Source organism: Aquarana catesbeiana, linkage group LG01, assembly GCF_042186555.1.
Source record: "Aquarana catesbeiana isolate 2022-GZ linkage group LG01, ASM4218655v1, whole genome shotgun sequence".
Classification (NCBI taxonomy): Eukaryota; Metazoa; Chordata; class Amphibia; order Anura; family Ranidae; genus Aquarana; species Aquarana catesbeiana.
The window spans coordinates 742,215,907-742,236,729 of record NC_133324.1 but is presented as its reverse complement, the minus strand read 5'-3'; the positions used below and the strand labels follow the sequence as shown (position 1 = coordinate 742,236,729).

Here is a 20,823-nt window from a genome sequence, read left to right as displayed (position 1 = left end):
CCACATTTGGCACTTTTCAGGGGGGGGGGTGGGGAGACAGAATACCTGTCTTTCACAGGAATCCTGTCCCCAATTTGAGGGCCTCAGCCGCGGGTATTTGCGTCATCGCTGGGGCTCCCTCCTTCCACCCCCCCCCCCGGCCGCAAGGCCAGTAGGAGAGGGGAGCGGAGTCTCGCACATGCGCAGTAGGGTTCACGGCGTGAAGCCGTACGGCTACACTACCGGGTTCCCTTACTCGCAATGGAGGCAGCATGCACCCGACAGCTGATGGAAACATCAGCTGCTGTGCCGACATCGTTGGACTCCAGGACAGGTACAGTGGGGCAAAAAAGTATTTAGTCAGCCACCAATTGCGCAAGTTCTCCCACTTAAAAAGATGAGAGAGGCCTGTAATTGTCATCATAGGTATACCTAAACTATGAGAGACAAAACGTGGAAACAAAGCCAGACAATAACATTGTCTGATTTTTGAAAGAACTTATTTGCAAATTATGGTGGAAAATAAGTATTTGGTCACCTACAAACAAGCAAGATTTCTGGCTCTCACAGACCTGTATCTTCTTCTTTAAGAGGTTCCTCTGTCCTCCACTCATTACCTGTATTAATGGCACCTGTTTGAACTTGTTATCAGTATAAGAGATACCTGTCCACAACCTCAAACAGTCACACTCCAAACTCCACTATAGTGAAGACCAAAGAGCTGTCGAAGGACACCAGAAACAAAATTGTAGACCTGCACCAGGCTGGGAAGACTGAACCTGAACCTGAAATAGGCAAGCAGCTTGGTGTGAAGAAATCAACTGTGCGAGCAATAATTAGAAAATGGAAGACATACAAGACCACTGATAATCTCCCTCGATCTGGGGCTCCACGCAATATCTCACCCCGTGGGGTCAAAATGATCACAAGGACGGTGAGCAAAAATCCCAGAACCACATGGGGGGACCTAGTGAATGACCTGCAGAGAGCTGGGACCAACGTAACAAAGGCTACCATCAGTAACACACTACGCTGCCAGGGACTCAGATCCTGCAGTGCCAGACGTGTCCCCCTGCTTAGGCCAGTACATGTCCAGGCCCGTCTGAGGTTTGCTAGAGAGCATTTGGATGATCCAGAAGAGGATTAGGAGACTGTCATATGGTCAGATGAAACCAAAGTAGAACTGTTTGGTAAAAACACAAAACGTCGTGTTTGGAGGAGAGCGAATGCTGAGTTGCAACCAAAGAACACCATACCTACTGTGAAGCATGGGGGTGGCAACATCATGCTTTGGGGCTGTTTCTCTGCAAAGGGAACAGGACGACTGATCCATGTACATGAAAGAATGAATGGGGCCATGTATCGTGAGATTTTGAGTGCAAACCTCCTCCCATCAGCAAGGGCATTGAAGATGAAACGTGGCTGGATCTTTCAGCATGACAATAATCCCAAACACACTGCCTGGGCAACGAATGAGTGGCTTCGTAAGAAGCATTTCAAGGTTCTGGAGTGGCCTAGCCAGTCTCCAGATCTCAACCCCATAGAAAACTTTTGGAGGGAGTTGAAAGTCTGTGTTGCCCAGTGACAGCCCCAAAACATCAGTGCTCTAGAGGAGATCTGCATGGAGGAATGGGCCAACATACCAGCAACAGTGTGTGACAACCTTGTGAAGACTTACGGAAACGTTTGACCTCTGTCATTGCCAACAAAGAATATATAACAAAGTATTGAGATGAACTTTTGATATTGACCAAATACTTATTTTCCACCATAATTTGCAAATAAATTCTTTCAAAAATCAGACAATGTGATTGTCTGGATTTGTTTCCACATTTTGTCTCTCATAGTTGAGGTATACCTATGATAATTACAGGCCCCTCTCATCTTTTTAAGTGGGAGAATCTGCACAATTGGTGGCTGACTAAATACTTTTTTGCCCCACTGTAAGTGTCCCATTATTAAAAGTCGGCAGCTGCGGTATGTGCAGCTGTTGGATTTTAATTTTTTGCAGCGGTGGGCGGACCTCCGCTTTAATAGGGCCCCGTGCATTACATAAATTTTCAAATGAATTAAACTTTTCTTCTGATCTTATCGATTGTGGAAGTGTTTGACACAAGATGCTTTAGCTATAAATATCTCCATTCATTCCATTTTTCCAGTCCTTCCTTGTGTTTCAATTTTGGAATATGCCCAATTTCCCTTTTTTTATAATATCTTTTAAATGTGTGTTTTTAACTGCTTGCCAACCAGCCGCCGCAGCTTTACTGCAGCAGAATAGCATGGCTGGGCGAAACGTTACCTTGCGTCACTTCACCTTTTGGCCACTAGGGGCGGGTGCCCAGAGCTTATGCGAGTGCCCGGCGGGCGCAATGACCGCCGAGCTCCCACGATCACTCATGACAGAGCGAGAACCAGGATCCCGGTTCTTTCAGGGGAGTCGACACAGATCGTGTGTTCATACTATGTATGAACACTTATCTCTCTCTCCTCCTAGACAGTCCCATCCCTCTTACAGTTAGAACGTACCTAAGGAACACAGTTAACCCCTTGTTTGCCCCCTAGTGTTAACCCCTTCAGTGACATTTATACAGTAATCAGTGCATTTTTATAGCACTGATCGCTGTATAATTGTCAATGGTCCCAAAAATGTGTCAAAAGTGTCCGATATGTCCGCCGCAATATCGCAGTCCCGTTAAAAATCGCAGATCACTGCCATTACTAGTAAAAACAAATAATAATGCAAATGCCATAAATCTATCCCCCATTTTGTAGATTCTATAACTTTTGCGCAAACCAATCAATATACGCTTACTGCAATTTTTTTTTTACCAATAATATGTAGAAGAATACAGATCGGTCTAAAGTGAGGAAAAAATTATTTTTTTTTTTTATAATAAATGTGGGATATTTATTATAGCAAAAAGTAAAAGATAATGTGTTTTTTTTCAAAACTGTTGCTTTTCTTTTGTTTATAGCGCAAAAAATAAAAACCGCAGGAGGCGAACAAATGCCACCAAACGTAAACTATTTGTGGGAAAAAAAGGACGCCAATTTTGTTTGGGTACGGTGTCGCACGACCGCGTAATTTTCAGTTAAACTAAACTGATGAGCTGAAAAATACCGTATTTAAAAAACATCACCTATTGATAATTTTGGGTACCACAATTTTCCGACATTTTTTGGACGCACACAGCTTTGAGGCTTGACGCATTTGGTTTCTATTCCCTTTAAACTACCTCATCTTTTTATTTTTACAACATAACTGGGGATGAATTTGTGTTTGTGTGCAATACACTTCCTTTAAGTGTATTCTTTTCGTGAAAATTTTGATTTGATAAACAGTTGCGCAAATATTGCACAATGTAAAAAAATTACAACTACTATATTTTAATTCTACAGGGGCTCTGCTTTCAGAAAAGATTTAATAATTTGGGGATTTAAAGGATAAGTTCACCTCTGAAACAAGTTACGTGTTCCACCTGTATTTAGGGCTGAACAAGTAACATTTTCCAGCTCCTGCCTGCTATCCCTCCCATCCCCTCCTCCATGTGACAGCAGACGGGGGATCTTCTCACCGCACCTGCTGTCACTATTCAAAAACAGTGCAACTATGCAGAGCTCCACACTCACGGCTGTGTCATTTATTCACAGAGTTCTGTGAATGAACTACAATTACAATTGGCCACCACACCCGACAGTAAGGAACTACGAGGGCACTGGTGAGCACTCTCGTAGTCCATTGATTCTTCCTGCAATTCAGTAACTGCCTACCTGTATCAGAGTTACAGTATCTCACAAAAGTGAGTACACCCCTCACATTTTTGTAAATATTTTATTTTATCTTTTCATGTGACAACACTGAAGAAATGACACTTTGCTACAATGTAAAGTAGTGAGTGTACAGCTTGTATAACAGTGGAAATTTGCTGTCCCCACAAAATAACTCAACACCCAGCCATTAAGTCTAAACCGCTGGCAACAAAAGTGAGTACACCCCTAAGTGAAAATGTCCACATTGGGCCCAAAGTGTCAATATTTTGTGTGGCCACCATTATTTTCCAGCACTGCCTTAACCCTCTTGGGCATGGAGTGCACCAGCGCTTAACAGGTTGCCACTGGAGTCCTCTTCCACTCCTCCATGACGACATCATGCAGCTGGTGGATGTTAGAGACCTTACTCTCCTCCACTTTCCATTTGAGGATGCCCCACAGATGCTCAATAGGGTTTAGGTCTGGAGACACACTTGGCCAGTCCATCACCTTGATCCTCAGCTTCTTTAGCAAGGCAGTGGTCATCTTGGAGGTGTGTTTGGGGTCGATATGTTGGAATACTGCTGCGACCCAGTATCCAAAGGAAGGGGATCATGCTCCGCTTCAGTATGTCACAGTACATGTTGACATTCATGGTTCCCTCAATGAACTTTAACTCGCCAGTCCCGGCAGCACTCATGCAGCCACAAACCATGACACTCCCACCACCATGCTTGACTGTAGGCAAGACACTCTTGTCTTTGTACTCCTCACCTGGTTGCCGCCACACACGCTTGACACCATCTGAACCAAATAAGTTTATCTTGGTCGTATCAGACCACAGGACATGGTTCCAGTAATCCATGTCCTTAGTCTGCTTGTCTTCAGCAAACTGTTTGCAGGCTTTCTGATGCATCATCTTTAGAAGAGGCTTCCTTCTAGGACGACAGCCATGCAGACCAATTTGATGCAATGTGCGGCGTATAATCTGAGCGCTGACAGGCTGCCCCCCCCCAACCCCTTTAACCTCTGCAGCAATGCTGGCAGTACTCATACATCCATTTCCCAAAGACAACCTCTGGATATGATGTTGAGCACCTGCACTCGACTTCATTGGACGACCATGGTGAGGCCTGTTCTGAGTGGAACCTGTCCTGTTAAACAGTTGTATGGTCTTGGCCACCGTGCTGCAGCTCAGTTTCAGGGTCTTGGCAATCTTCATACAGCCAAAGCCATCTTTATGTAGAGCAACAATACTTTTTTTCAGATCCTCAGAGTTCTTTGCCATGAGGTGCCATGTTGAACTTCCAGTGACCAGTATGAGAGAGTAAGAGCAATAACAACAAATTTAACACACCTGCTCCCCATTCACACCTGAGACAAAGAAATCTCTAAGTATCTGAAAAAAAAGTATTGATTTTCTACATAAAGATGGCCTAGGCTATAAGAAGAATGCCAAGACTCAGAGTCACATGACACTGGGGAGGGAGAATGGTTCATTGGGCCCAATTTTGACATTTTCACTTAGGGGTACACTCACTTTTCTTGCCAGCGGTTCTGGTATTAATGGCTGTGTGTTGAGTTATTTTGAGGGGATAGCAAATTTACACTGTTATACAAGCTGTACACTGACTATTTTACATTGCAGCAAAGTGTAATTTCTTCAGTGTTGTCACATGAAAACGTATAATAAAATATTTACAAAAATGTGATTGGTGTACTCACTTTTGTGAGATACTGTATAGGCAGACAGTGTACAGAGAGAGTGCTCCAGCATAAAAAAATAAAATAACATTTTTACCTGCATTTATTTTAATAAAAGGTGAACTTATCCTCAAGGTTTTACCACCTTAGGTCTTCAATACAAGGACGATTGCAATAGTTCTAATTCAGTGGTAAAGAGGCTATAACTGTAACACTAGGGAAATAAACAATCATGTAAAAGAATGTATAGATTATAAACTATGTATATCCTACCTAAAAGCTTAGAGGTGGTTTTACACTTAAATGGGCTTCTTCACACCTAGCGAGATGGCTGGCATTTTTCTCCACTGTATAAATTCCAGTCAATGCTAGAGCACATAAACAATTGTTTTCTATATGCCCAGTTTGCATGCATCCGAAAATGTGAAGTGAACCGCGGTAAAATGCCGACATGCTGCACTTCTTACAAAGTTAAAAAATTAAAGATGTATGAAAAACGATGAAATGCACATCATACTGTTCCCTCCCCATAGCTCACTATTGCTGAAAACGGACTGCTACGCATGCTAAAACAGAGCGTTTAAGGTGTGGGCAGTGTGAATGAAGCCTAACTCTGTATGGTAATACAATTTGTGAATGTAAAAAAAAAAAACACACACACACACACACACACACACACACACCGCTTAATTATACAAATTGTTAACTCATAAAACAACTGTCAAACTTGTTTTAGCAAGCAATCATTTCTCTTTTATAAATGCTTTTAGAGTAAGTAACTAAAATCTAGAAAAACAAGATCTGACCGCAAAGGGATAGGAAGAATTTTCAAAAGTACAGTACAAACTGTACTAACAAATTATACAACAAAAATTACATAAGATTTAAAAATACAGGTACAAGCAAGGGATGTATGCAATTTGCCTAAAGCTGTATTTCTCAGTGTAAATTAAAAAAGGATGGGAAGCTTTTTTCCTGAAAGTACAGTACAAACTGATCTCAAACAGTAACAGCAAATTATACAACAAAATTACATAATTAGGATCTGATAATATAGTTAATACAAGCATTGGATGCATGCTAGTTGCCTAAAGCTGTATTTATCAGCATAAATCACAATCTAGCTAACTCGGTTTTATATGTAAAAAAAAAAAAAAAAAATAATAATCACATTAACATCAATTGCTGAAAACTGGTAATTTTGATTCTATTTTCTTCAAGTGTGCTTATTCCAAACATATAAAGTGCATCCGGAAAGTATTCACAGTGCTTCACTTTTTCCACATTTAGTTATGTTACAGCCTTATTCCAATGGATTAAATTCATTATTTTCCTCAAAATTCTACAAACAATACCCCAAAAATGACAACATGAAAGAAAAATGTTTGAAATCTGCAAATTTGCAAAAAAAAAAAAAAAAAAAAATGAAAAAAATAAAATAAAAATAATCACATGTACATACGTATTCAGAGCCTTTGCCATGACACATAAAATTTAGCTCAGGTGCATACTGCTAACATTAATCATCCTTGAGATGTTTCTACAACTTGATTGGAGTCCACCTGTGGTAAATTCAGTTGATTGGACAGGATTTGAAAAGGAACACACCCGTCTATATAAAGGTCCCACAGTTAACAGTGCATGTCAGAGCACAAACCAAGCCATGAAGTCCAAGGAATTGTCTGTAGACCTCAGAGACAGGATTGTGTCCTGGCACAGATCTGGGGAAGGGTACAGGCAATGGGTACATTAAAAAAAGGGTACATTAAAAGTCAGCAGCTACCAAAAGTTTAGCTGCTGACTTTTAATAAATAGACACTTACCTGTTTCCACGGTCCAGCCGCACGGAGCCCTGCTCCTCTCCTCGGCGCATCCATTGGAACTGTGGGCACCTGGCTGTGACAGCTTGCGGCTTCACGGCCGGATGCGCACTGTACGTGCGCGAGTCACGCTGCGCTCTCCCAGCGGACAGGCAATCTTCTGGGACCTGTCACATGTTCCAGAAGATTGCCAAGAGGGAAGGACCGCCCAGGGGAGAGGAGGAGTCGCCTAGGCAGTCTGTGGGTGGAAGGAGGAAGTGGGACAGGAAGTCCCTCTCTAAAGTAGTCACCCCCCCCCATAAAAAATTACATGCCAAATGTGGCATGTAAGGGAGGGAGGAGTGCTTAAAGCGGAAGTACCACTTTTGGGTGGAACTCCACTTTAAGGACTCTCAGACCATAAGAAATAAAATTCTCTGGTCTGATGAAACAAAGATTGAACTCTTTGGCCTGAATGGCAAGCATCATGTCTGGAGGAAACCAGGCACTGCTCATCACCTGGCCAATACCAGCCCTATAGTGAAGCACGGTAGTGGCAGCATCGTGCTTTGGGGAATCTTTTTAAGCAGCAACTGGGAGACTAGTGAGGATCGAGGAAAAGATGAATGCAGTTATGTACAGAGACATCCTTGATGAAAACCTGCACCAGAGAGCTCTGGAACTCGGAAAGGTTCATCTTCCAACAGGACAATGACCCTAAGCACACAGCAAAAATAACAAAGGAGTGGCTACGGGACAACTCTGTGAATGTCCTTGAGTGGCCCAGCCAGAGCGCAGGCTTGAACATCTAAAAATGGCTGTGCACCGATGCCCCCCATCCAACCTGCTGGAGCTCGAGAGGTCCTGCAAAGAATGGGAGAAGCTGCCCAAAAATAGGTGTGCCAAGCTTGTAGCATCATATTTTTAAAAAATTTGCAAAGACTTCAAACAAACTTCTTTAACGTCATTATGGGGTATTGTTTGTAGAATTTTGAGGAAAATTATGAATTTAATCCTTCTACGAACAAGGCTGTAACATAACAAAATGTGGAAAAAGTGAAGCGCTGTGAAAACTTTCCGGATGCACTGTAAATCAATGAATGAACAGGTTTTTCTTTCGGAGTTGCCATATGCAATTATGCCAAGGCTTTACATTATTTTCTGGTTTATTCTTTCCATCACAGACACATGAAAACTATAGAAACAAGAAGACTTTGTGCAGCCATAGCCAGGAAGAGGATGACTGCTGACATTACAGGATAGTCAGTACAGATAAAAGTGTCACTAAACCCACATCATAAAAAAAAAAAAAAAAACTATTAATAAATGGTGTATTATATGCGCTTCATACTCAGTCACTATGAGATTATTTTTCTGTATTCTGCTGCTGTCTCCAACTTCTGTCCAAGTCCCCAATGCAGCTAGGGATTTTGCAACTCCGCACATGCTCACTTTTCAGTGAGTTTCTAAGCTAAGCATTTCCTTCCTATTACATTTGAGCAGCCCAAGTGACTTATAGAGTCACACATGTGGATGTATACACAGTGGTAAATGACAGCCCACTCCCTCCCTTCTCCTCCATGCCCCCCAACCAGCTAAACACAATGGGGACAGTATATCACATGTAGATTGATGGAGGCTTCACCTCCCTCTTATCCTAAGACACAGGCTGGAGGGGCGCAACACAGCCTGTGACTGCCAGAAATCTGCCCACACCATGTTATTGCAAAAAAATAAAGATTTGATTTCAAATATATATTTGCATGACAAGTTAAAACAGTTTATTGATATTTATTTTTACTGTGTATTCCAAAGGGCTGTTTTTTTTTTTTTTTTGTTAACATGTAGCAGAGGGCTAGAAGCTCCTCCTACTTATGTTTCCCTGTAGACAGGGTGGGAAAGACCTGGGTCATGTGACAGTTGTATATTGATTAGGAAAAAGGTACTTGTTTTTTTAATTTAACCACTTGACCACTGGGCACTTAAACCCCCTTCCTAACCAGACCAATTTTCAGCTTTCGGTGCTCTCACACTTTGAATGACAATTACTCAGTCATACAACACTTTACCCATATGAAATTTTTGTCCTTTTTTTCACACAAATAGAGCTTTCTTTTGGTGGTATTTAATCACCGTTGGGTTTTTTATTTTTTGCGCTATAAAAGAAAAAAGACTGAAAATCTGGTAAAAAAATGAATTTTTCTTTGTTTCTGTTATAAAATTTAGCAAATTAGTAATTTTTCTTCGTAAATTTTGGCCAAAATTTATACTGCTACATATCTTTGGTAAAAATAAGTACAACTTGGTGTATATTATTTGGTCTTTGTGAATGTTAGAGAGTCCAAAAGCTATGGTGCCAATATCTGAAAATTGATCACACCTGAAGTACTGACGGCCTATCTCATTTCTTGAGACCCTAACATGCCAGAAAAGTACAAATACCTCCCAAATGACCCCTACTTGGAAAGAAGACATTCCAAGGTATTTAGAAAGATGCATGATGAGTTTTTTTGAAATTGTCATCTTTTCCCACAATTCTTTGCAAAATCAAGATTTTTTTTTTTCTTTTTTCACAAAATTGTCATATTAGAAGGTTATTTCTAACACACCGCATATGCATACCACAAATTACACCCCAAAACACATTCTGCTATTACTCCCGAGTACGGTGATACCACATGTGTGAGACTTTTACACAGCGTGGCCACATACAGAGGCCCAACATGCACAGAGCACATACAGAGGCCCAACATGCACGGAGCACCTCCAGGCGTTCTGGAGCACCCAGGCCAATTCTTATATTTCTCTCCTACATGTAAAAATAATAATTTATTTGCTAGAAAATTACATAGAACCCCAAAACATTATATATATATTTTTTTAAGCAAAGACCCTAGAGAATACAATGGCGGTTGTTGCAACTTTTTATCTCGCATGGTATTTGCGCAGCAATTTTTAGAACGCGTTTTTTTGGGAAAAAAAAAACAGTTTTGTGCTTTAAAAAAAAACAAAACAGTAAAGTTAGCCCAATGTTTCTGCATAATGTGAAAGATGAAGTTACGCCGAGTAAATAGATACCTAACATGTCACCCTTCAAACGTCACTACTTAAAAGTCTCCATAGGTGACGCTTTAAAATTTTTTACTGGTTACATGTTTTGAGTTACAGAGGAGGTCTAGGGCCAAAATTATTGCTCTCGCTCCAACGTTCGCAGTGATACCTCACATGTGTGGTTTGAACACCGTTTTCATATGTGAGCGGGACTTACGTATGTGTTCGCTTCTGCATGTGAGCACACGGACATGGACGCTTTAAAAATTTTTTTTTTTTTTCTATTGTTTATTTTACTTTATTTTAGTTTGACACTTTCCCACCCCCCAAAAAAATTTTTGATCACTTTTATTTCTATTACAAGGAATGTAAACATCCCATGTAATAGGAATATGGCATGACAGGTCCTCTTTACAGTGAGATATGGGGTCAATAAGACCCCACATCTCACCTCTAGGCTGTGCCTGAAATAAAAAAAAAACAAAAAAACCATCTTGGCTTCGATCGTAGCGGTGAGTCGGTAGAAGCACCGGAGGGTGGCGGGAAGGGGGGGGGCGACCCCTCTCGCTTCCCATAAGAACGATCAAGCAGTGGAACAGCCGCTATGATCATTCTTATGGGGTAGGAAATCGCCGGCTAAAAAAGCTGATATCTGAATGATGTCTGTAGCTGCAGGCATCATTCAGATATCCCCGCTCAAAGTCAAGGACGTCATATGACTGTGGGCGGGAACTGGTTAAAAATTGCAGAGTATTGCGGGGTATTGCAGAGTATTGTGGAGTAGTGCAGGGTATATTGCTGGGTATATTGCAGAGTATTGCGGGGTATATTGCAGAGTATTGCGGGGTATATTGCAGAGTATTGCGGGGTATATTGCAGAGTATTGCGGGGTATATTGCAGAGTATTGCGGGGTATATTGCAGAGTATTGCGGGGTATATTGCAGAGTATTGCGGGGTATATTGCAGAGTATTGCGGGGTATATTGCAGAGTATTGCGGGGTATATTGCAGAGTATTGCGGGGTATATTGCAGAGTATTGCGGGGTATATTGCAGAGTATTGCGGGGTATATTGCAGAGTATTGCGGGGTATATTGCAGAGTATTGCTGGGTATATTGCAGAGTATTGCTGGGTATATTGCAGAGTATTGCTGGGTATATTGCAGAGTATTGCGGAGTAGTGAAGGGTATATTGCAGGGTATATTGCAGAGTATTGCGGGGTATATTGCAGAGTAGTGCCGGGTATATTGCAGAGTAGTGCCGGGTATATTGCAGAGTATTGCTGTGTATATTGCAGAGTAGTGCAGGGTATATTGTAGGGTATATTGCTGGGTAAATTGCAGAGTAGTGCCGGGTATATTGCAGAGTAGTGCCGGGTATATTGCAGAGTATTGCGGGGTATATTGCAGAGTATTGCGGGGTATATTGCAGAGTATTGCGGGGTATATTGCAGAGTATTGCGGGGTATATTGTAGAGTATTGCAGGGTATATTGCAGAGTATTGCGGGGTATATTGCAGAGTAGTGCCGGGTATATTGCAGAGTATTGCTGTGTATATCGCAGAGTAGTGCAGGGTATATTGTAGGGTATATTGCTGGGTAAATTGCAGAGTAGTGCCGGGTATATTGCAGAGTAGTGCCGGGTATATTGCAGAGTATTGCGGGGTATTATGCAGAGTATTGCGGGGTATTATGCAGAGTATTGCGGGGTATTATGCAGAGTATTGCGGGGTATTATGCAGAGTATTGCGGGGTATTATGCAGAGTATTGCGGGGTATTATGCAGAGTATTGCGGGGTATTATGCAGAGTATTGCAGGGTATTATGCAGAGTATTGCAGGGTATTATGCAGAGTATTGCAGGGTATTATGCAGAGTATTGCAGGGTATTATGCAGGGATGGATGGATGTGACTACAATTGTCACTGAGCACCGCTGTGGGCACTACACATGCAGCCCACAGCGGTGCTGCCATCCGATCCCTCCCCCTCTCCCCTCGCACTGTACCGATCGGTACAGAGAGGGGAGGGAGGAACCGGCGTCATGACATGACGCTGGTCTGTTGACATGTGATCGCTCCGTCATTTGACGGAGCGATCACATGGTAGACGGCCGCGATCAGCGGCTGTTTACCGTGATCCGTGATGCGCCGGGTCCTCTGGACCCGGCGGTCACGGAAGTTCTCGGGTGCGCGCCCCAGGGGGCGCGCGAGAGCAGTATTCTGGGAGGACGTCCACCCAGAACTAGCCGACCGCGCTGTAGGCCGTCTTTCGGCTATGGCCTGGTCGGCAAGTGGTTAAAATAGTTACAGTGTCATCATCCACATACAGAAACAGAAGGGACAATGTAAATTAAAGTGGAGTTCTGCTTAAAAAAAATAGCAGCAGCTACTGACTTTTAATAATTTGATACATACCTGTCCCAGGGTCCAGCGATGCCGGGGAACGAAGCCCCGCTAGTCTCCCCCTCCTCTCTGCGGCACCAGCATTGTAGCTGTGGGAGCCTGGCTGTGGCTTCACAGCCGGGCACCCACTGCGCATGCGCACTCTGAGTGGCCGGGCAATCATCTGGGACCTGTGACGTGTCCCAGATGATTCTGCCGAGAGGGAGGGAGGAGTGGTGATCTCCCTTCCGGTGCCCCGGAAGGAAGTGGAAACTGGGACCCTCTAAAAAGAGGGTATCCGCTTCCCCCTCAAAAAAATTACATGCCAAATCATGGGGGTGACCTCCCTTACAGTGGAAGTTCCATTTTTGGGTGGAACTCCCCTTTAAAACAGTGTGTGTGTATAGTATCAATTTAACCTGTAATTTAATTTACACCCCACCTTCTTACACTTCACCACCAAATTCTTACCAACGCTCTCTGGGGCAGGTGCCATTATTTAACCATTTCCGTTTGAAAAAAACCCATTCATTTCTATGGAGACACAGGAGTTAATTTACGAATAGAAATGAATCAGCTTCTAACGTCAGCTTTTTGTGCAATTAAGCTTTGACAAAAAAAACAAAAAAAAAACAAAAAAAAAAAAAAACATTGGAAGCTGATTGGTTTCTATGCAGAGCTGCACCAGGATTTTGCACTCTACAGCTTTAGTAAATCAACCCCACGGTGTATCAAGCTCTTTACTATTTGAGCATGGGAAAATTCTATTTATTTCTATATAGTCAATGCATTCCAATGGGTGGGTGACAGATCTTGGAGGAGCCTGGACAGGTGAATTGATTGAACTATGGACGGGGTGCTGGTGGAGTTTAAACTAAATGTTAACTTTATAAAAGTTGTCTTTAATCTGGTTTTAGGAAATACCCAACTAATGTTTTCGGATATTTCACCAACTTCACAAAGCCAAGGGAGCAATGTGGATACCGTTAGAATGTATTTTCTCAGGCATGGTTTACTTTAAAGGGTTGGATCACATAAACAATTGTGCAGTTTGGACAGACACTGATCAACCTTTCTTTTATTTTATGCAAAAACTGTGAGACAGAATTTGTGCATGCAATCCCAGATGCCAGGTAAGTAAAGCAAGACAATACAATGCAAATATCTCTAAATCAAAGTCTCTGAGTATTAATCAAAGATAGTGAGCCATATGAAATACTAGTTTTAGGTGGACTAACCCTTTTGCTGTTTTTTTTTTCCTCCTCTGGATCAGTTGTGGTTATAAGGTTGTGTATAAAGGATTGTATGATTTTTCCCCCCTTTTATTGGTTGAATTACAAGCACTTGTATCTTTTTTCAACTAGACTATGTAACTTAGTAAAATAGTTCTTTTTTACCTGGTATAACAATGAACTTATCTGAAGAAAGCATCAGATATATGAGCACTGGTCAACATAATCAGAAGAGGGGAAAAAAAGGCACAAGATCTCTCCCAAACCGCGTTTACAATTACTGTATTGCCTTTTAAAGCCTAACTCCAGTTCATTATTTTAAAAAAAAATAGTGCAAGGAGGGTAAAGTATTGTTTTTTTAAATATAGTGCCTATGTCCCTGTTGAAGAGATTTCAACCTAAGGGTCCTTTCACACGGGACGGATCCGAGATGATCCGCCCCGTGAACATCCGCTTGCTCAGCGGGGATCGCTCCGTGGATCCCCGCTGAGCAGGCAGATGACAGGTCTGTCGCTGCACATTGTGGACCTGTCACAGTGCCGCTCTCCCCTATGGGGGATCGGATGATGACGGCCTGAGACTGAGATTCCGTCGTCACCCCATCCGATCCAAAAACGGATGGAAAAGTAGGTTTTTCCTCCGTTACACTTTTTCGGATTGGAGCGGGTTGGATGTCAGCGGACATGTCACCGCTGACATCCAATGCTCCATAGAGGTCTATGGAGGGTCCGCCTAAAAAACTGACAGGCGGACCTGAACGGATCGTTCATGTGAAAGAGGCCTTACTCCCCATGGGACACTGACAAAAATACCCCTTCTTTGTTGTCCCTGTCTGGGGGAGGCGTCTCTCAGAAAACTGTTCTGCACAACATATAGTGACTAACAGAAAGTAAAATAATAACAGTTAAACAAAGAGTATAACCCCACCTCCCTTATCCAAAACTTAAAAGTTAGGTTTGGAGTGAGGCAGTAAAAATCAGGCATCCTGGAGACCCAAAATTCCCACTAAGATGTGCCCATCATGACAGCCCTAGCTTGGCAGTTAATAGTTTGTATGCCAACTACTCACTGTTTTGGATGGACACTGGCAGGATCAAACACTGGCTTGTCCTTTAAAGTGAAAGAAAAAGAAAAAAGAGGAAATGGGGGGAGAAAGAAAGGCAGATAGATTAAGAAAAATAAAGAGAGGTTAAGGAAAGAGACTGCAAGAGAGAGAGAGAAAAAGCACCAACTTTTGATTTTCTCTTTTATACAGAAAGTCTGAAGTGTAATTTGTTGTGGATAAAAAAAAAATAAATAAAAAATAAATAAATAGCATGCTTATACTTACGTGCAACTCCAGAGACTTTAAACTAAGGTCAGCAAAGGCATCTCCCAGTTGCCTCTGGGTCTGCACCATCTGATAGAGCTGTGAGGAGAGCGTCTGTGCCAATTTCAGTATATGTTCATACTTCTTTTTATTGTCCCTCAGGATTTCTATTTGTGATTCTAGTTCCAGATCTACAGTTCTTGAGCCACGGCCTAGCCTCTCTGAGATGATCTGGCGTGTACACTGCATGGGGAAATATGTAGTATTAGTATACATACCTGTGATTAGACAAATATGACAAAATAATGAATATTACACACGTTTTACACACCAAGTGCAAGTTAAGTAAATGTTGGGTATTCATTAAACAGTTCCTCAGTAAGGATGAGCTCTGGCGTATTCGCACAGCCCACATGCAGAGCCCCCCAGGAAGTCGGCACTGCGCTGCGCTAATCACAGGCAGTGAGACATTTCCCGATCTCTGCAGCTGTACATCGGGTAAGTGTCTCACTGCCTGTGATTAGCGCAGTGCAGTGCGGACCTCCTGGCGGGCTCTGCACGTGGGCTGTGCGAACACGCTGGAGCTCATCCTTATTCCTCAGCATCAGATAGTTTGTTTCTTAACACATTTTTTCTAGCTCCAATTCACACTTAAGTGTTTTCAGCTTGTTTCTTTATGCCCGATTACACCTGACTATGCTGAACGTGCAAAGCCCCATTTGATCTAACTGTCCCTGTTCACACTTGTATGGTCAGTCACCATACGCTCAAAAAAAGTACAAAAAGGGGTTTTTTGGGCCCCATAGACTTCATTCGAAGTGCCTGTAAACATGACATACGTGCACTTTTTGTGTATGAAGAACTCCTCTCCTCCTATAGATCGGCTTTCCTCCCCTTGCCCAGTCCAGAAAACTAACATCCGAAGCTTGATACACATGCAAAAACACTAACACAAACCTTGTAAAATGCCTAAAAAAAAAGTTTCAAAATCACTAGGAATATTCTTTGAAAAACACATTTAAAATGCATTACAGGTACATTAAAAAAAGAACAGGGATCTTGGCCATCCAACGGCTTACTTCAGAACCCCTTCTCATAAGAGTTATCTTTTTTTTAATGAATTTTTATTAAGAATTATACAAAAAAAAGAAAAACAAAAACAAACAGAAAATAATACCACTAGAGAGAGAGAGGGAGGGAAATGTGGCACTCTCAATAATAAAAACATTTACATGGCACAAATAAATAATATATCTATAAAAGTTTTATAACAAACCCTCTTATCTCATGACAACTAAAGAACATAAAACCAAGCCATGGTATGTTTATAGCATAGTTAACTTTGAGCCCACTTTTTCCCACCCTCAAAGAAACTCATGATGGGAAAAAAACAAAAAAAAAAACAAAAAACAAAAAACAAAAACAGAAAAAATTGAAAGTCAGAATGGAGTCCTCTTGGACATGTCTGCCGTATATGGCATTCAAGAAGGCATGAAAAACGTCAAAATCTGTTGCCCCATGTTGTCTATCCCAAAGAGACGACCTAGTATGGCCTTTTAAGATGCAATGTCGAGATCTATTCACTTAGACAGAACAAGAGCGGGGGAGAGTCAAAAAATTCTATCAAAGGGGTCCGCACATCCCTAAACTTAGTGTGCTTATCATTCGCTAAAGCCATTAACTCTACCATGCGCATGATGTTCTTCATTTCCACTAGCCAGTCCCGAATTGATGGTAGTGGGGAGGATTTCCAATATCTGGGGATTAGTGCTCTCCCTGCTATCAGCAGAAATCGTAATATTCCCATCTTAAAAGATTGTAATGATCCCGAGATCATGGATAGGAGGGCTACTTCTGGGGTTTTATTGATGGGCACGACCACCACACATGTAAATGTGTAGCTCTTGACTCGCCACATCTCCAACATGGATCTGATGTAGCTGAATTGATTTTAATAATTAAAGTCATGCAGCAATACCACCTGGTTAGTATTTTGTAGTTTCTTTCCTGTGAATGGGAAGCTAAAGTGGACCTGAAAGTAAAGGTGAAAGCTTTATCCCAATCCTCCGGAGGCAGGCTCTTTCCCAAATCTGGCTCCCAGTCTCAAACGTAAATTTGGGAAATATGTGAAACGGTAGCATACCATATATTTTGGGTAAAACATGCGAACATTTGAAGTCAGAAAGACAAAGCTCCTCAAATAGAGTAAGCGACCCAAAATGCCAATCCTTAGCCAGCCCTTCGTAAAAGTGACGTAATTGGAAATATTTTAGCCAAAGTCCACTATTGGAATGTGGGAGGGAACTAAGTTCTCCTAGAGGTTTCAGGCCCTCCCTATTTAACGCATGTCATATGGGCGATGGACGTGATGGTTCCCAGCAAAGAAATCTGTTATCTGATTGACCGGGTAAAAACCCCCGGATTGCCCAATATCGGAGTAAGGGGTCCCGGACGTGAAGTTATTCTATATTTTATAATGGCTTTGTCCCAGACATACAGGAAAGAAGTAAAAGCGTTAGCTGTGCTGTAGGCAGACGATCAATAGGCAGCAACCAAGGAAGGGAGGTTAGTTCCACAGGTAATAGGTCTGACTGAAGTCTGGTTTCATCATGGTCCTGTCAAGCAATGGGTCAGTCTAAAACCCTGCTAAGTATTGCCGCAGTATGATATCGTTCCAAGCGAGGCAAGCCTGTACCACTGTCGTCTCGCCTTCTCACTAAAATGTTATATATTAATTCTAGCTATAGATCTAGGCCAAATATATTTAAGTAGAATAGACCGTGCTGAACAAAGAAATGAGCGAGGTACCCGAATTGGAACAGTTTGAAAGATATAAAGAAATCTGGGAAGGATGTTCCTCTTAAAGAAATATAAATTATAAATATTATTATATTTATTAGATAACCTCTATTAACAACTGAAAGTTTAATATAAAACTGCATGAAAAAGAAAACCAAAAGCTGTTTTACATAACCAACAGACTTTCATTTTTTAATATATATATATATATATATATATACATATATACACACACACACACACCGTATTTATCGGCATATAACACGCACAGGCGTATAACACGCACATTCATTTTAAGAGGGAAGTTTCAGGAAAAAACTTAAATTTTAAATAAGGAACTTTGAAGCAAAATAAGGGTCAGTGCCCATCTGCAGCCTCACAAATGCCATCAATGCAGCCTTATTAGTCCACATCAATGCAGCCTCACCATTGCCATCAATGCAGCAGCCTCGCCATTGCCATAAATGCAGCAGCCTCGCCATTGTCATAAATGCAGCAGCCTCGCCATTGTCATAAATGCAGCAGCCTCGCCATTGCCATCCATTGACTTCCTATTGCAGAGGCCACCAAGTAAACAGGATATTCTCACTGTATGTAATCTGATGGCACTCGTCCCCCCCCCCCCTTGCCTCCGAGGCAGCTGAAATTGAAGTATTGGCGTATAACACGCACACGCTATTTGCACCCGATTTTCATGGTGAAAAAGTGAGTGTTATACGCCAATAAATACAGTATATATACACACACACATATATACATACACATACAGTATCTCACAACCCACAAAAGTGAGTACACCCCTCAGATTGTAAATATTTTGTTATATTAGGGATGCGCCAATACTAGCCATTTTCGCGAGTATCAGTACTCGCGAAAATGCTCCGATACCGAAAGTGACGTTGTTTGGGAGCGGACCGCGGCCTCCTCCCCTCCGGACAGTGCCATCCCTGCCTCCCAGTGGCATCGCTAGGTGCAGGCCCGCTTATCCTAACAGCCCACAAGCCTTGTCTCCCCTTGCTGCACAACTCCCTCCTCCAGCCCTGACTTCCAGGCACACAGAGCGCTGGATGCTGAGGCAGAGAACAGGGGGACTCTGTATGAAGACACTGTACGGGCGGTATCCTGTGGTACTGAGCAGCGGTGCTCTCTCCCTGTACCCTGCCTGCAGTCTCTGGCTGTCTTCAGTACCCTGCCGGTCTCTTGTACCATGTCTGCAGTATCTGGCTGTCTCCTGTACCATGCCTGCTGTCTCCTGTACTATGCCTGCAGGCACTTCTGCCAGTTGCCTCCTCCTTTCCTCTACCAGCTGTCACCTCTGCCCTCATGTCTCCCAATAACCCTCCTATCCCCATCCTCTTCCCCCAGCGATCACAGCCTTTTCTATCTAAACTCTCCCACCCCAAAATCCCTATTTCACCCCACCCTCAACTACCTTGCCCTCACCTACCCCTCCCACCCACCTCCCAAACCACCCCTCTTCCTAGGCGATAGGTATTGGTAATTGGTATCGGCGAGTACCTGCAAAAAAGTATCGGAACTCGTACTCCGTGCTGAAAAAATGTTATATCTTTTCATGTGACAACACTGACGAAATGACACTTTGCTACAATGTAAAGTAGTGAGTGTACAGCTTGTATAACAGTGTATATTTGCTGTCCCCTCAAAATAACTCAACACATTAATGTCTAAACCACTGGCAACAAAAGTGAGTACATCCCTAAGTGAAAATGTCCAAATTGGGCCCAATTAGTCATTTTCCCTCCCCAGTGTCATGTGACTCGTTATTGTTACAAGGTCTCAGAAGTGAATGGGGAGCAAGTGTGTTAAATTTGGTGTCATCGCTCTCACTCTCTCATACTGGTCACTGAAAGTTCAACATGGCACCTCATGGCAAATAACTCTGAGGGTCTGAAAAAAAGAATTACATAAAGATGGCCTAGGCTATAAGAAGATTGCCAAGACCCTGAAACTGAGCTGCAGCACGGTGGCCAAGACCATACAGCGATTTAACAGGACAGTTTCCACTCAGAACAGGCCTCGCCATGGTTGACCAAAGAAGTGGAGTGCACGTGCTCAGCGTCATATCCAGAGGTTGTCTTTGGGAAATAGACGTATGAGTGCTGCCAGCATTGCTGCAAAGGTTGAAGGGGTGGGGGGTCAGCCTGTCAATGCTCAGACCATACGCAGCACACTGCATCAAGTTGGTCTGAATGGCTGTTGTCCCAGAAGGAAGCCTTTTCTGAAGATGATGCACAAGAAAGCCCGCAAACAGTTTGCTGAAGACAAGCAGACTAAGGACATGGATTACTGGAATCGTCCTTTGATCCGACGAGGCCAAGATAAACTTATTTGGTTCAGATTGTGTCAAGCGTGTGTGGCGGCAACCAGGAGAGGAGTACAAAGACATGTGTGTCTTGCCTACAGTCAAGCATGGTGGTGGGAATGCCATGGTCTGGGACTGCATGAGTGCTGCTGGCACTGAAGATCTACACTTCATTGAGGAAACCATGAATGCCAACATTTACTGTGACAAACTGAAGCAGAACATGATCCCCTCCCTTCGGAGACTAGGGCCACAGGGCAGTATTCCAACATAATGACCCCAAAAATCTAAAGATCGAAATCTCCCCCACTTTTACAAATTTGCAGATCCCGTTGTGTGGACTAGATATGGTATTAAGAAATTGTGTGATATTATTGTCCTTTGATGAGCTGAAATCACTATATCCGCTTCCAAATTTTCATCTTTTCCACTATCTACAGCTTCGGCATGCCTTCCACTCACAATTTGGTGGTGGTAGGTCTCCTTCCATCCTTCT

General features: G+C 42.6%; 1 protein-coding gene across 3 annotated transcripts in view; it reads right to left on the bottom strand.

Moving 5' to 3' along the window:
• Window positions 1–20,823, bottom strand: part of ARFIP1 (ARF interacting protein 1) — a 193,825-nt gene that overhangs the window by 47,388 nt on the left and 125,614 nt on the right. For all 3 annotated transcript variants that reach the window (XM_073605179.1, XM_073605194.1, XM_073605187.1), the window contains one exon: window positions 15,227–15,448. In XM_073605179.1, the coding sequence (XP_073461280.1) occupies window positions 15,227–15,448 (222 nt within the window). The remainder of the gene's footprint in view (window positions 1–15,226; window positions 15,449–20,823) is intronic.